Source organism: Barbus barbus, assembly GCF_936440315.1.
Source record: "Barbus barbus genome assembly, chromosome: 13".
Classification (NCBI taxonomy): domain Eukaryota; kingdom Metazoa; phylum Chordata; class Actinopteri; order Cypriniformes; family Cyprinidae; genus Barbus; species Barbus barbus.
Genome location: NC_136741.1, coordinates 32,310,685 through 32,327,443, shown reverse-complemented (window position 1 = coordinate 32,327,443; position 16,759 = coordinate 32,310,685). Strand labels below are relative to the sequence as shown.

Here is a 16,759-nt window from a genome sequence, read left to right as displayed (position 1 = left end):
AAGTTAGCTGGGAACCGGCGGGGGCGGGGCTTAGTCCGGGGGCGGGGCTTCGAGGCAGACAGCATGACGTCACCGCCAGACTTGGCCTTTCACAGAGTGCACGAGCCAAAGTCATTTTCACCAACAAGCTTTACTTGCTTAGAAACTGTTACTGCTTAACTTTTCTCCCCACAAAGAAATTCTTTGGAACAATTCAAGTGTTTTAATCCGTGGAAAGTCTCTTTTTATTGACAAGTGATATGAGAGAGGTTTACAGACAGACTCGAAGTAGTTTTAAACACACTCATCAATTATTCACTTAAACCTAATGTGCTTAAAATGTGTGTCACGTTGTGAAATATAAGCATGATTATATGCTCAGTGTGTGTGTGGTAGTGCTCCTGACCACAAGACTCATCTCTGAACATTTGAGAGAGTAAGCGCCCTCCTCTGCTCTAAAATGAGATTTCTCCTGCTATTTAAGAAATAGTTCAGCCAAAAATGAAAATATGCTCACCATCAGGCCATCCAGGATGTTGAAGTGCTTTTGGCTAAAATATGAGTCCATAATGGATATATGTCACTTCATATTTATGTCATAAATATACATAAAATATGTATGTCACTTCATAAAATATGAGTCCATAATGGCAGTATGTCACTTCACTTCACTAATAATGCTTCCTCCAGTGAAAAAGTGCGTCTCCTGTTGTCTCTCACATCAAAACACAGACACATATATGTTTAGAGCTGTTTTGTCTTGTAAACGCTGCTTGATCTGCAGATTTCTCTCCTGATTCACACCAGAACACTTTTTCACTGGAGGAAGAGTTATTATGGATTATGGACTCTATGGTATTTGAGTTAAAAACATCTTAATGCTGGATTAGTTTCATCTTTTGTCTTCTCCAGATGTTAACTGATGGACTGGAGTGGTGTGGATTATTGTGGTGTTTTTATCAGCTGTTTGGACTCTCATTCTGACGGCACCCATTCACTGCAGAGCATCCATTGCTGAGACACTGATGCAGAGACACATTTCTACAAACCTGATGAAGAAACACACTCCTCCTGATCTCAGATGAACTGAGGGTGAACACATTTACAACACATTTTCATTTTTGCTTGAACTATTCCTTTAATTCTTATTGTGTTATGGTAAATGTGTGTACATAGACTTAAATATATTTAATACAACTTTTAAATGAACAAAAACTAAACTAAAACCAATGCTCCAGACTAATATTAATGTCATTATTCTGCACAGATATGTAATGCAAACAGCAGTGTGTTTGTAAGCTGATGGCCACACCTATACCAATTTCTTAACACATTAGAATAGTTAAATATAGTTTGATCAGTAGTTTGTTGAGCACGCTTGACTGTGAAAGGTGTGTCCTTCTGCCGTCAGAATCTGACCTCTGTCAGGATCTCATCTCAGTGACCCTGAGCCCAATATTAATGCACTGTGTTCTGAAATAACATTCTATTCAAGTTAACTTACATTGCATTCAAGGTGTACAACTGATCAGTTCATGCATTCCCTGGGAATCGAACCCATGACCTCAGTGTTGCTAGCGCCATTATCTACAGTTTGAGAAGAGCATAGAAACAGAAGAAAAACCTCCTGCAAATGTCTAAATCAACACTTCAACTATTCATATTGTCCAAATTATGCAAGCCCATTTCCGCCACAGAATAAAGAAATAAAAAAGGTAATTGTGACTTTGTATCTCACAATTCAGACTTTTGTTTTGCAATTCTGAGATATAAATTCAGAATTGTGAGAAACAAGGTCACAATTGTGAAATAAATAGTTGCAATTCCTTTCTTTCATCATAATATAAAGATATAAAAAGTCTTATAGCAATTATATACAGTATTATACAAATTTATATTAGAAGAGCTCCAAATGTCATGAAGCAACATGTTAAGCACAAAAAATGAGTGATAAATGGCATAACAGTTTATATCTTACAAACTGTGTCTAATCTGTATATAAACACACACACACAGATGCATGCATGCAGACTCTCTCTAACACACACACACAATAGTGTAATAGTGAAATGGCAAATGCATCAGACAACAGTGATTGAAACACATACATAACCTTGAGTCTGCGGTTTCAGCGTGGGATTATGGGCCACAGGAGTGTGTGTGTGTGTGCGTGTGTGTGTGTGTGTGTGTGTGTGTGTGTGCGTTTGGTTTTCTGTGTCCTGATCAGACTCTGGGTCACTGATGTTATAATCTGTCTGAAACCTTTAGAAGCGATGATTCATACGGCTGGACGCTCACATGATGTTAGAAAGCAAAACTCCATTGAGCAACAGTTTCCTCTCGGTCTTCATCTGTTTGATCCAGAAATAGAGCAGAAGAGCTCAGTGTTATTGAGATGAACACACAGTTCTGGACGGAAGCTTACCTGTTTATGAAATCCCATGTTCAAATGTTATATATTACATTTCCATATATGAACTATATTGTCATTTGAAGTAAAAACATATTAGAAATTGGAACAATTTCATATATAAACATGTCTAGCCTATACGAATATGTACGTTTATGTATGTCTACTACATTTTTGAACGTCACGTATATCCATTCTAGAACATCTCAATACATGTTGATATTTCATAAGTAAATATAAAAGATAGACATGTTTTAAAAATGTATTACAAAAACATATATGAACATACAGATTTTGTATATATATATATATATATATATATATATATTGTTTTAATAAAGCTAAATAAAATATATTGCTAACATATATGGTTGCTACATATGTAATAAAATCATCATATAAATATTATTGACGTGTACACTTACACATTTTACTATGGGGATGTAATATGTCTTCATCTTTCCAGAGAATGTATGAATGTGAAAATGGTAAATCATCTTAACAATCACTCTTGATATAGGGAGATATATGTCATAATTTTACATTTATTACAGATTATTTATATATTTATATATTACATTTAATACAGATTATTATTTACAGATACTGAAGGGTTGAATTTTTTTATATATTATGTTTATTGCACTGTTTGATGTACTTTTGTTCATAATTTTAATAAAACCTTCAGAATAATATTAAAAAAAAAAAGAAAACTTTTTTTGGGAAAATTAATTTAGAAATTTGGAAATTTAAAAAATATTACTGAACAATAAATAAAATCAACTGAATGAAATGAGAAAAAATTGATGTATAGATGAATGACATAAACATGAAAAACAATAAATCATGAAGTACCAATTGTATAAATTGTAACAATAAGAAGGTAACAGAATTATGAAAATGCATACTCATAAATGATAAAACAAGGCAGACAATAAAACATGTTGCTTAAAATTGCAGTATTTTATAGATTTTTTATGATGTCTAAAAGCAAGCCATGACACCATTTAAAAATATCATATATTTATGATTTGCAAACTGAAGCAATCAAATCACATGATATGACCGCAGAAGTTTGTTCATGATGACGTCACTCATCTGTTTGGTTTATTATGTGTCAGCAAATCTGAGACATTAAACACAGATAGATGACCAAACATGACTGAAAGGTTGACATTTTACATGATTTATAAATATGGTTTTGCTCATTTCTCATGCTGAGTGCACAGAGCACGGATAAACTCCAGTATTCAGACTCTCTCTCTTTCTCTCTCTCTCTCTGTGTTATTGTGTCTGTCTGCCTCTCCTTTGCTGTAATCAGTTGTCTAGACATCGCCGTCAAACACCTGAGAGTCGAGACAGAGCGACCGCCACTTCATTTCATGATGTCTGGATCATTCAGAGGGAATCTCTCCTCCCGCTTCTGTCTTCTGATGTATTTTTAGCCAAATCAGAGACACAAATCACCTGGATCTGTGTGTGTGTGTGTGTGTGTGTGTGAGAGAGAGAGAGAGAGAGAGAGAGAGAGACTCACACTGAGAGGAAGACATGTGAAGAGAGAGACTGAGGAAACATCAGAGACAACAAATGAGAAAAGATCAAAAACCTTGTGATAATGAGACACACACACACACACACACACACACACACTCGGTCTGTCTGGTCTCTCAGTCATCTGACCCAAATGAAGTGTTCTGAGAGTGATAACAATGAAGCGGCGCTTGATGTGACTTGAGTGCTGCTGACTGAACAAACACATCACGCTGCAGCACAAACAGCGTCTAGACTGCAGGAAAAAGAGACTGGATTCATATTTCTCTGATTCTGCTGTCAGAAATGATGATCTGAAAATCTGTGTCAGGAGGAGAGGAGAAAAATTCAGAAACAACCTTCAGTTCTTTTGATATTGTCACATTAGATCAACATCAGCAGAAGAAAAGGTTAGTTAAAATGCAATTGAATTAACACTGTTCATCTTAATTGTATGAAAAATCTTGCTGCAAAAAGTTACATAATGATGAAATAGTAATACTTATAAATATAAAATATTACATATTTATTAATATTATATAACATAATAAAAAAATATAAAACCATGAAATCATGCATTATGAAGACAGCATCAGTAAACTGAGTTATTGACTTTTAAAAGGGAGGATGATGTAATATTTTGCTTTATGTTTATATAATTGGGGAAATTAGCTTCACTGGAGTGATTATTAACATTATATCTAGTAAAGACAGAAAATAAGTCAAATAATGTGCAAGAAACTGAAAATGAAGGGAAGTATGGAATAGAACAGGTAAAGTGCAAGCAAAAATATTTTTCAAAGTTCTAAGTCAACAATTATGACTGGAATATGTTTTATGACAAAATACTAATGCAGGCTTCAAGTTTTCATGTTTATTTCAATGTGTTAGTTGCAGTTTGTTTGTAATTATTTGTGAAATTTACAAGCAAATTGTGAGATAAAATAGTTTTTACAAGTTTTATGAGTGTATTTAAATAGAGCACAGGAACATGATGGTGTATGAGTTTATAAACTGTATTTCAGGATAGATTGTGTTGGTTTTTTCTTGTAGATGTGAGGCTGCTGTATCATCAACATAACACAAAATGTAATGAATAACCCCATGAATGCAGGAATTAACACCCACATGCCAATTAACCAGCTAAAACAGCAGCACCTGATGTTCTCATTCAAGATTCAAGATTCAAGATTCAAGATTTTTATTCGTCACATACACAAGCAGTGAAATGGAAATGTTTTTTTTTCAAGGTTCAAGATTTTTATCATGGAGACGAGCCTGTGCTGATGGAGATTCACTCTCACTCACTGATCATAATAACATATTCACAAGTAAGAACAACCACAAAGATCAGTCATTCTTGGCCTTCAAGAGATGGAGGAATGATCATCTGAGAGTGTGTGTGTGTGTGTGTGTGTGTGTACCTGGTATACATCACGCTATGGGGACCAAATGTCCCCACAAGGATAGTAATACCAGTAAATGTTGACCTTATGGGGACATTTTTTAGGTCTCCGTGAGGAAACAAGCTTATAAATCATATAGAATAAAGTTGTTTGAAAATCTGAAAATGCAGAAAGTTTCCTGTAAGGGGTAGGTTTAGGTGTAGGGTGATAGAAAATACAGTAAAAGCATTACGCCTATGGAGAGTCCCCATAAAACATGGAAACACAACATGTGTGTGTGTCTGTGTGTGTGTGTGTGTGTATGACGTCTCTCTGTCCTTTCATCCTCCTCACATGTGGAGATGCTGGAGTCACTCGTCTGAACGTCTCTGAATGCTGTGAGGTCGATACTTGTCCTTTACCTCATCAACGTCAGTCAGCTTTCATCCTGATGCTCAAAGAAATGAAGCTAAAATGAGCTCTTCCAATCCCCACAAGTTCATGCTTCCTTTAATGTCATGCCCACTCAGCTAGAACAAAAAATACACTACAAAAAAAAATTATAAAATGCATACAAACAGTAAGATCACAAAAACAGTGATGGAAGACAACTTAAAGATCTCTCCATCACACACACACACACACACACACACACACACACTCACTCACACACACACACACACACACACACACACACACTCACTCACACACACACACACACACACACACACACACACACACACACACTCACTCACACACACACACACACACACACAATAATAAACATCATCTAGCAGACCAACACCAGAATGAAAGCAGCTCCACCTACTGGGCAAATGAGTTCCTGTGTTCAGAGAAGAAGAGCATGAAGCTTCATCTGACTGACTCCAGATGAGCTGATCAGACATTCTCTGACAAATATCTCTCAGAAAATCTGTAGCTCATAGATCACCCCTTCTCAACGACTGAAGCTGAAATGTTGTATCAGTAAAAGCAAAATTCTAGTTTAAAAATCAGGATGTCAGTCCTCTGCCGTGTGTGTCTTGTGTCCTTTTCCCTAAGGAAAAACCTGATAAAAACACAAATTATTGAATATAGACATTGACTAGAAAAGCATTCAATCTCATGACCAGCAGAGGGCGCATGATTCTCTCTCATGAAAATAATCAAGACTCGAAAACAGTTTTTCCACACAAGATCTGTCCTTGTCACACAGTTTCTGAAAGCTGTCACTCAAACAGAAGAAGCACACACCAAACCTGCAAAACCAGACACTAATTCTCAGAAAACACTTTTTGCAAAACACAACACACAATTCTCTATGTAACACACAAATCTAACAGCAATTAATATTATGGCAAATGTGTTTGCTTTTGAGATGTGCTTGTGATCATTTGAATTCAGTGCTTCATTTTGCAAGAGATGTGAGGTGTTTTGCATTTTTTTGTCTGCAATTCTTGGATTTGTGTGTAAAGTTTTGAAAAAAGAGGCAAAGTTTTGAAAATGTGTGAAAGCAGCTGAAAAAAACCTGTAAAACAGAACCTGGTTTTCTGAAGATGTCCATTTGATCATATTGCATCTAGACAGAGTTTTTAAAGACTGTTGTTAAAGAGTTTCCACTTTATAATATGACTCGCTGAAGACATATCAAAGCCAGTCCTGTTTCAAAGGAGCGATCGGAATTTAGTGATGACTATAAAATGATAAACTTGTCTATTTGGATTTGGTCATTTTTCTGAAATATTCTGCTTATAAAGTGAGTTTGAGCATATAGCAGCTTCTGTGTTATTTGGCACATTCGGTGGTGTTTGAGAGTGCAGATGTGTCTGAACTGTGTGTGATGATGTGTAATGAGTCCAATCAGTGATTATGAAATGTGATGTGCAACTGTGACAATGACTGGCTGAGTCAGAGCATCAGGATATAGAACTAAACCAGAAAAACTACTCTGAACACAAGACTAAGCTTGGCATGTGCTCATCGTGTGCCGTATGTGTGTCACATGCTGCTGGTTTATTTGCTCTCCATCTACACTCGCAGTCAAAGGTCTGGAAACAGACTACATTTATGTCTCTTGTGAACTTAAAAATCAACGCTTCTGGTGAAACTCTTAACCCTCATGTTGTGTTCTGGTTATTTTGATCTTTTCTTTGTCCTGGAAATAGTAGTTAACCTCATCACATCGGACTGAAACTTACTGACTTTGCTCAAAATAATAATAATTTCTGTACTTTTATTGGATTTTCCCCCACTTTGTTACACTTGTGTTGTTCCTGTTCAAAATTGACCAGTCTACACAATTGCATATTAATCTCTCATTATGCCATATGATCACCAATATAATGGATTCAATGTTTTTGTCAGCTTGTTTTCCTTCTATTAGCAAAGGTTTTGTGTTTTTTTTTTTTTTCGGAGCTGATTAATCGTAGGCCTCATTGATCTGATCTCATGCGCCTCAGTTTTTGAGGGAAAAACGCATTATTTGTGGATAATTTTGTCAATAATCACTGAAAATATGAGGAGCATGAGCTCAGATGAGTTGTCAAATGTAATCCAATATTTGGTGATAATACAATCAGAGATTTACAAGCAGTTTTTTACTACATAAGTTTTCAAATACATATATACACACACACTCACACATATATACATATACACGTATATATATATTTATGTGTATGTATGTATATATATATATATTTATATGTATGTAGATATATATATACTAGAAACTAAACGTGCCCTTCTCATGTCACGTGATGAATGAATGACCTCCTTCAAGTGTGTGGTCCGCGTAACCTTGATCATCCTTACAGCTGTACAGTATGTGCGATATGAATCACGTCATGTTCCCGAGGGAACTTTAATTGCTGTTCCATAGTTCCAGATATAAGCAGCGCATTCTCCGGACGGGACATCTTTCCATCCAGAGCGCTCGTCTCTGATTGGTCGGAGCGCGTCCTGCGCTGGTGCGTGCGTCACCGGTGGGCGGGGCCTGAGCGGTAGTGTTCTGGAACAAACGGCGGAAGCGGCGCGGTGTCACCCAGCAGCGCTCGCGCATTAAACATCTATAAAACAACAAGAAGCATGAAGATCTGGACGTCAGAACACGTTTTCAAGTGAGTGAAGGTGTTATTTGTCGCTTTATCGCGGTGGGGTGATCGTGTGAGCGCTGTTTGACCGGGTTTTTACCGTCAGCGCGTCTGAGGGAGTTTAACGTTAACGTTACACGAGGCGCCGGTGCGGCTAACGGCCTCCGGTCAGCGGATTTAAAACAGTGTTTAACATTCACTTTATATTTATCACTCTAACGATATAACCTCAGAAAGAGTTAGTAATGTAGAAGTTGATTTAACTTTAGTATGCAGCTAACTTACAGTCAAGTCAGCTTCACTTATATAACGCTTTTAACAATATAAATCATGTCAAAGCTGCACAATATCAAAAAAGGAAAATAGCGTGTCAATCATTTTAAATGAAAAGATAAAAAAAAGATTGGCATTTCATACAGTCAATATTTAATCGAAACTAGCAGCTAAAGATGATTATCTATATCTATTTACTGCAGTGTGTGATAAATACAGTTAGAGAGTAATAATCTAACCCTGACGTTATGTCCTTGGCAGCTGAATGCTAATGCTTAGTTTGACGCTACAGATTTGGATTGTGTTTTCAGTTTTTGTTGAATAAGGATTAGATTACATCAGTTTTAATCCTAATTGTTCTTCAATTATAAAATGCATATAACTCTCCTTGACCTTTCCCCTATATGGACCTTCCTCCATACGTCACGCGTCACTGACCGTCTCCCAGGCAACCATTCATCTGAGCCGAAGCCGCCAGACGCTTCTTGTTATAGCTGTTCATTACAAATACTTCGCATATTGATTAATAATAACACTATACACGTACCGTAATACAATGAAGTGTAGTATGTCATATTCATAAAGCAACGGTAACTTTGGTGTTTCTGGTAAAAAATGACTAGCCTTGTAAAATTAGCTTATAAGTCTCTTATTGTGCTATATGACCAAATATGGGATTTAATCTTTTTATCAGTGTGTTGTCTTGCTTTCTTTTTGGAGCTGATTGATCTGAGCTCATGCGCCTCAGTTTCTGACTGACAAGAGCATTATTTGTGAATAATTTTGGCAATAATTACTCAAAAACTGAAGTTTGTGTTCAGATCAATGAGGACAATGATCAATCAGCTCAGAAACACAAAACCTGTGCTGATTGAAAGAAAACATACAATTCAACATTTTTTTTATTAATTTAGTATAACACGAAATGTATATATGCAAGTTTTGTAGGCAGGTAATTTTAGAACAGGAACACCACAATTGTGACAAGGTGGAGGAAAAAATGTATTATTAATTGTTGTTATAGCCTGTGTGAGCAAAGTCGGGAAGTTTTAGTCTGATTTGATAGCAATAACTAACATTTTCAGGAAAAAGAAATGACCAGAACACAGCATAAGGGTCAAGTCAAGGTGTCCTTTAAGATTGTACACAGAATATTTCCTATGAAAGATACTTTAGACATTGATTATCAGTTTCATTTGGATGTAGAAAACAGTTGTGTATTGTTAATGTTGAAAGCAGACTATTATCAGTAGATTTTAATGTCTTTTTGACACAATTTTAGTTCTTTAAGTTTCCTTTACTATGAGTTTCTTAAAGAAGTGTCTCTGTGGATGTGAATCCAGCAGTGGTTAAATCTCTTGCTGTTTCTGATGTGTCAGTGAATGAATGGCTCGTGATGCCCACATGCAGACGTAATACGGCTCACGATGGCTTTAACTGCAGTCGCTCCTCAGCGATCGTGTTACAGTTATGCACCGATGCATTATATAATAGTTTCACAGTCATATATTGCGCTTCGGCTCTAATTAAAGACCCTGAATGTTCACTGTGTTTTAGGCTCCAGCAGTACTAAAGTTTGCATCTGTGTCTCTCACAGCCATCCATGGGAAACCGTGACCAAAGCTGCCATGCAGAAGTACCCGAACCCCATGAACCCCAACGTGTTCGGCGTGGACGTGTTGGACCGTAACGTGGACCAGCAGGGACGGCTGCACAGCAAACGGCTTCTCAGCACCGAATGGGGCCTGCCATCCATCATTAGATCGGTACTGACTCCTGTTTTCTTCCAGATAACACAGACTAATCTGTAGGGATGCACTGAATGTCCGGCAACTGAAATTAATAAAATTAAGCGAAAAGACAGAATAAATTGTACCAAACAATAACGTGACCCAATCAGATAGAGGCGTGCACTAATGCATCAAACATGTCGGCAGTGTGAACGCATTTAAAAGTGTCCAAGAAAAACACAAAAATCATTATATAAGCACCGACATTGAGAGACTGTTTGGGGTGGTTATTGCTGGTTACTGTATGATGACTGAAATCACGAAATGGCCTCAAACGATTAATAACTAAACTGTAGAACATTATTTTTTCTAATACACGCACGAATTGCATTCAAGCTGCGCAAGCTCGCGGTGCTATCTGCTTGAGAGCCAGGGTTCAAAGTCAAAAGCGTGAGAGAACGCTGCGCTGAAACTGTTGCTTGTCAGCTGCTCAGTACCATTTTTATGCATTTTAATGATAATAATAATTACAACAGCTCTATTAATACATTTATTAGAACACTCACACATAGTGTTCAAATTGGGATTTGTAATATTTTCTAAAGTTTTAAAAGAATGCTCAGCAAGGCTGCATTTATTTGTACAGTTAAAAATACATAGGCTAACTGATTCAAGAAGGGGGTCTTAAAAATGGCCAAAAAATTATATTTTACTAACTTATTAATTTTAAGTTAAATTGTGCTTTGTTAGTATAGTGTCTGCTAGAATGTTAAAATATATTTTTAAATTGTTGTTTTGTAATTGATTTTTATTTTATTTATTTTTTTAAGTTAAACAAAACAGTAAAAAGCATGTTTTGGCTATTTAATTTATGCAATGGTGAAAAAAATTGTCAAAATATATAGGGAAAAATTTTCATTCTGGTGCATCCCTAATAATCTGTTTGTTTGCATGCTTCATGGAATTAAAGCAAGCAGCTGACTTTAATCTCGAAAGCATAAGAAGCTCTCAGTAGCTCATTGTTCTCGTCATGTTTGGTGGAAACCATCAGGATAAATTCTGATTCAATCAGGAGTTCAGTCCTGCCGGTTTGAGATGTTCACATCTCAGCTATAAGAAGACTTCAGCGATTCCGGACCCGATTCATAGTGGATGTTAGGGGTGTAAGAAAATATTGATACACGTGAGTATCGCGATATTTTGTTTGGCGATACTGTATCGATTCTCCAAAACGGAATATCGATATTTAAAAAATTAAAATAAACTTAAACAGTGACAGGAAATACTAGCATCAGGGCACTCCACTAATGTTAGCATTAATATAGTTCACTGCCAGTAATGGAGGATGAAAGAATTGATCCAGTTCTCGTTTCGGTGTACAAAGCTGAAGTGTGGCGCCATATGGGCTTTTGTGGTGATGTCCGCCCCGGGACCACCTCGGTTCTGCCGCTTGCCGCGTCCCGTGTTGAAGAGCCTTTGCGCGGGGTGCGGCGGGCGGTAGAGTCTCGTGCAGCTTTCTCGTAATTCGGGGGTGTTTTGTGCAGTTGGGGCGGTGCTCGCAAATGTTTAACATCTGTATTTATTTGATTGTTTTACACTTGTTTTGTTTTCTTTAGGAATCCTGCAAGCACTTTATTTTTCATTGATATTAAGCAGATGTCATTTTTTGTTCAGATCAAATCTTATGACATTGTATGTCACAATTGTAAACTTAAACTGTGAAACTTTAGAGTAGAGTCTATAAATATATATTTTTATCTTTTTATAAAATACATTTGATACATACATTTAACTAAAGAATCATGCAACACTTGAATATTTCCCCCTTTACTCGTACGGCACAAAAAGTGCTTCAGTAATGTTGAATGTTACAGAGACTGATTATTGCAAATGCTGATCCCAGTGTGTTCTGCAGTGTGTTCTGGTTAAACTATTTTTTTTTTTGCTAAGGTTTGCATATGGTGGTGTGTTCTTAATGACAGCTTTCCTAAAAAATATATATCCTATTCCTAAAATAAGAAATATCCCAATATATCGCCTTGCTTACAGTATCACAATATATCATATCGCAACCCCTGTATCGTGATACGCATCGTATCGCCAGATTCTTGCCAATACACAGCCCTAGTGGATGTAACCTCAGTTCTTCAGTGTGCTGCTCTCTGACCTGATTGAACGGTTATATCGGTCTGGTTAGTCCTCAGAACATGTCGTCCTGGTGTCTTGTTTCTGAATGAAGTGTCCCGCTGTGATGTGAGTCTGAATGTGACCTGTGCCTGACCTGACACTCTGTCATACTGCTCAAGGACCAGCCGAGGTTATTATGAAGCCAGAACTTTCGGGTATGATTCCTAGAGCTGGAGTCAGTTTGTTTTGAATTAATACTTCACTAACTCAGCAATAATGAGGAATGATGAAAGTCATGAGATTTTGAATTCCAGGTCTTCATTTTATTTTTTTATCACCGTCCACAGTACATGTTGCTTCAAAGCAGCTTTATAGAAAATGCATGTTTCGGTGTTACAAACACACTTTAAGAGATCTGACCAGATATTAAAACAAACAAATGAAGTGTGTTTCTGATCATTTTACAGGTGAACTGCATTCAATGCTTTGAGTTTCATGTTTCTTTTCCCTCAACGTATTAAATTGATTGTTTGCTATAATTAGTCTTTGAAAGTGATTCACCTGCACATTACGATTACGAACAAATGTGTGTTTAAAGAATCAAACCTGTCCAGCCTGTGAATGAACTCGCTGCTCCGTTTCATTCGTTCAGTTTTCTTGTTGTTGGAAACAATCACCATAGTGGCGTCTTTTTGAGAAATGAATGAGATGTTCACATGACGGGAGTAATGTTCTGTAAATAGAGGCAGGACTAGTATAGGTCAGGGTAATGGTAGAGTGTTGCTGGGTTAATTATAGTTGATCTGGTTCTGTTCTGAGTTCAGGATTATTACACTGACTGAAACTAACGCCAAAACAGAACGTGGCTTTCAATCACTGTGTGTCTGTGAAGCTCTGTCGGTGTGTATTTATGCTGGTTATTAATAAATGATTTATTCATCAAGCTGCTGTCTTGTTTTTTCACAGATAATTGGCAACACGCGAACATGTACGTACATCCAGGAGCACTCCGTAGTCGATCCCGAAGAGAAAACCTTTGAGCTTCAGTCCACTAATGTAAGTGATAATATTTATTATGAGGAACACATGTCGGCACACATGCTGTAACCATATCAGTGCATGACATTCATGATCTGAGCCAGTCTCTGACAGGGTTTGTCAGTGCATCTTCTCTCACACATCCCTGTTCTTCATGCTCAGGCCTTTGTGTAGCACTATAGTCTTTAGAAAGCGAGAGCATTGAGTTTGTGTAATTGTATGTCATCTGGAATGAGACGAGGCCTGTCTGTGCATAATAGAGTTGCATTCTAGGAAGGACTGGCAGGGCGTTGGTTTCTGTTATGGTTATAAACAGCGTACTCTAAAAATGTGCCATACCCATCATGCTCTGCTTTTCTCACCGTAGATCACCTTCACTAACATGGTGTCTGTGGACGAGCGGCTCGTTTACCGACCACATCCAGAGGACCCAGAAAAGTAAGATTTGTGAACAGGGTTTCTGATCTGAATGTGTTATGAGTTTGAGGCTCTTCATGTGCTGCTGGTGTATGTGGTGTAATGTTGCTGATGTTCCTGCAGGACCATGCTCACCCAGGAGGCTATCATCTCTGTGAAGGGCATCAGTCTCGGCAGCTATCTGGAGGGAATCATGGCCTCAACCATCTCCACCAATGCAGGAAAGGTCAGCAAACCAAAACACACTTCACCAGTCATTAGCTATTTAGTTATTAGACTTTTTTTTAATGCGCATGGTGGAATTTATTAGGTAACTGTGTTTCAGTTGTAGTTTATGCACATTTTTTCACATTGGATAAAAAGGTTATCCTACTATATTTTTTATGCAGGACAAATTTGGAAAAAATATAATTTGACATCAAGAGGTGAAATGTCTCCAATAAATCATAAAACAGAAAACCTGGACACGCCAGAGAAGGCTCTAGGCGTCTAAGTCATGCATTTTCTTTCTTTTCTAGTTTTTCTTGGCTCTAAATTGTTTCATCAGCTTCATTGCTCAGTGGTCAATTGATATTTTTCAATATAAAGCCAATATATATGAAATCACACTATTTAATTTTCAAGATAGTAAGAATACATGCAGATTTTCTGCACACATGCAAAATAGCAGAATTGATAATTATTTTTTTCACATATTTACTAAATTTGAAACAATTTGAAAATTTGTTATGACATTTTTTTTAATTGATAACTTTAAATTATAAAACAATCATATTTATACTTTAAATGGAAACTGATTCTCTATTTGTTTTTATTTTCTTTGTTTATTCTATTTGTGATATTGTCTTATCCATGTCTGTACAGCACTTTGGTAAACACTTGTTTCTAAAAAAGTGCTTTATAAATAAACTTTGACTTAATTCTATTGCAATATTTTCCACAAATAAAGACAAAAATCTGGTAGTAATCTGATAAATCTGTGTGCAGTGGAAATAATATATATATATATTTTTTAATAAAACAAGGTTATTACAAATAATAGAGATACTTTTTCCATTTACCATTTACTTGTCAAATAATTTATTTGACAAAACTGTTAAACTGAGACTAAACTAATGAAGACTAATAAGCTCAGCTGCTAGCATTATCAGCACTGTCAAAATAAAAGTCCTAAAAATCTAAAAAAGTCCAACACATTAGCAAAACAAAAACTTAAAGAAAAACTACTTTAATTAAAAAAAAGTTTAATATCGGGCGATATATCATATACCCATTAGTTACGTGAATCGATTGTCATTTCCTTTCAAATGGTTCACAAATTGTTCAAAAATGAATTAATTCACAAACACCTGGACCAATATTGGATGTTCATTGGTTAAAAAGATGATCTGTTGGTCTGATTGTGTTTGTCCGTTCCGTAGGGTCGTGAGGCGATGGAGTGGGTGATCAGACGTCTGAACACAGAGATCGAGGAGCTGGCCATCACAGCCAGAGGAACCCTGAGGACGCCCATGGCTGCCGCTGTCACAGAGAAATGACCGCTCCCTCGCCACGCACCATCCTCTCTGTCGCCGCTCTTCTCTACGCACCTTTCTCCAACGGTGGAAGTTCATTCTCAGCGTCCTGCGGATTCAAGCGTCTACATTAGAGGCTGACGGGGACGTCCGGCGGCGGAGAGACGGTCATGGAGCGCTGATGACGCACAACAAACACTCAAACCTAGTTTTAATGAATCAGTATAACGCGATGCTCTCTCATGCAATGATGGAAGAGGAACGTATGCCAAACCATTCAGCTCTGTTACACACGACTCTTACGGTCAGAGAGCGCAGATGTTGGACGCTTCACCAGCACTTATACACTTGAAAACTGTTAGGAACTTTGTTATTACTACTATTATACTAGTAACACTTAAATCCAAGCATCAAGGAAGGGAACAAACTAATCCAGGCTAGATTTAGAGGACCATCGCAGATGTTAACTGGATTCTTCAGAAAACCAATCAGACGCTGAGCACTGAAGAGATGATGGTGTTTGAAACGACAGAAGGAATCATCATCATCATCATCGAGAATGTTCTATATAATGTTAATATCTCCTTCCCTTAGTAGTGACCATGCGTGCACTTGCTGTGACTGTACTTGGGTGTTGGATCCAGACGTGAAATGTGTGTGATGATGGGAAACATCAGAAGAGGGTGAAATACATTCTATTCATTTATTTATGTTTTGTAGGTTTATGTCATCCATAAATCACAACTTCATTATCTTCATCGTCAGCGATGAGGGAAAAGGGTACCGTGAATGAATATCAGTCAGATGTATTTCGTGACGGTGACGGCTTCTGTTCTGTTTGTGGATGTTATTGCTTCAGCTCAGAAACCTGTCAGCATTTACAGATGCTTGTGTTCTTCCTTCTCCATTTAAATGGCATCGAAGATCTTCTGTATGTTTGGTTTACTTCAGTTTAAATGTTATGGCGAACTAAAATAAAATGACTGCATTTAAATGACTTATTTATTCTGAATGTAAATGTTTGTTACTGGCATATTTAGTATTAAAGCAACTTGCTGCAAAGGTTGAAATAATTTAGAAATGAATGAAATATCTAGTGTTTTAGAATTGCTCAGCACTGACGTAACCAGACCGATCTCTGTTCATACAAATGCTGAAATAAACTAACATTCATACTAAACAATGGCTCGTGTTGCTTGGGTTATAATGGTCATAGTTTCTTATTTTAAAGATGGTTACCAAGATTGAGATGAATTCTGAGATG

At 36.9% G+C, this 16,759-nt stretch overlaps 1 protein-coding gene across 1 annotated transcript; it reads left to right on the top strand.

Moving 5' to 3' along the window:
- Positions 1-3,944: 3,944 nt before the first annotated feature.
- Positions 3,945-16,673, top strand: LOC306879060 (PRELI domain containing protein 3B-like). Its single transcript, XM_079431747.1, has 7 exons — positions 3,945-4,329; positions 8,186-8,423; positions 10,267-10,435; positions 13,493-13,582; positions 13,932-14,002; positions 14,105-14,207; positions 15,403-16,673. Exons 2-7 carry the CDS (start codon positions 8,392-8,394, stop codon positions 15,517-15,519), a joined length of 582 nt encoding a protein of 193 aa, XP_079287873.1. The 5' UTR covers positions 3,945-4,329; positions 8,186-8,391; the 3' UTR covers positions 15,520-16,673.
- The last annotated feature ends 86 nt before the right edge of the window (positions 16,674-16,759 follow it).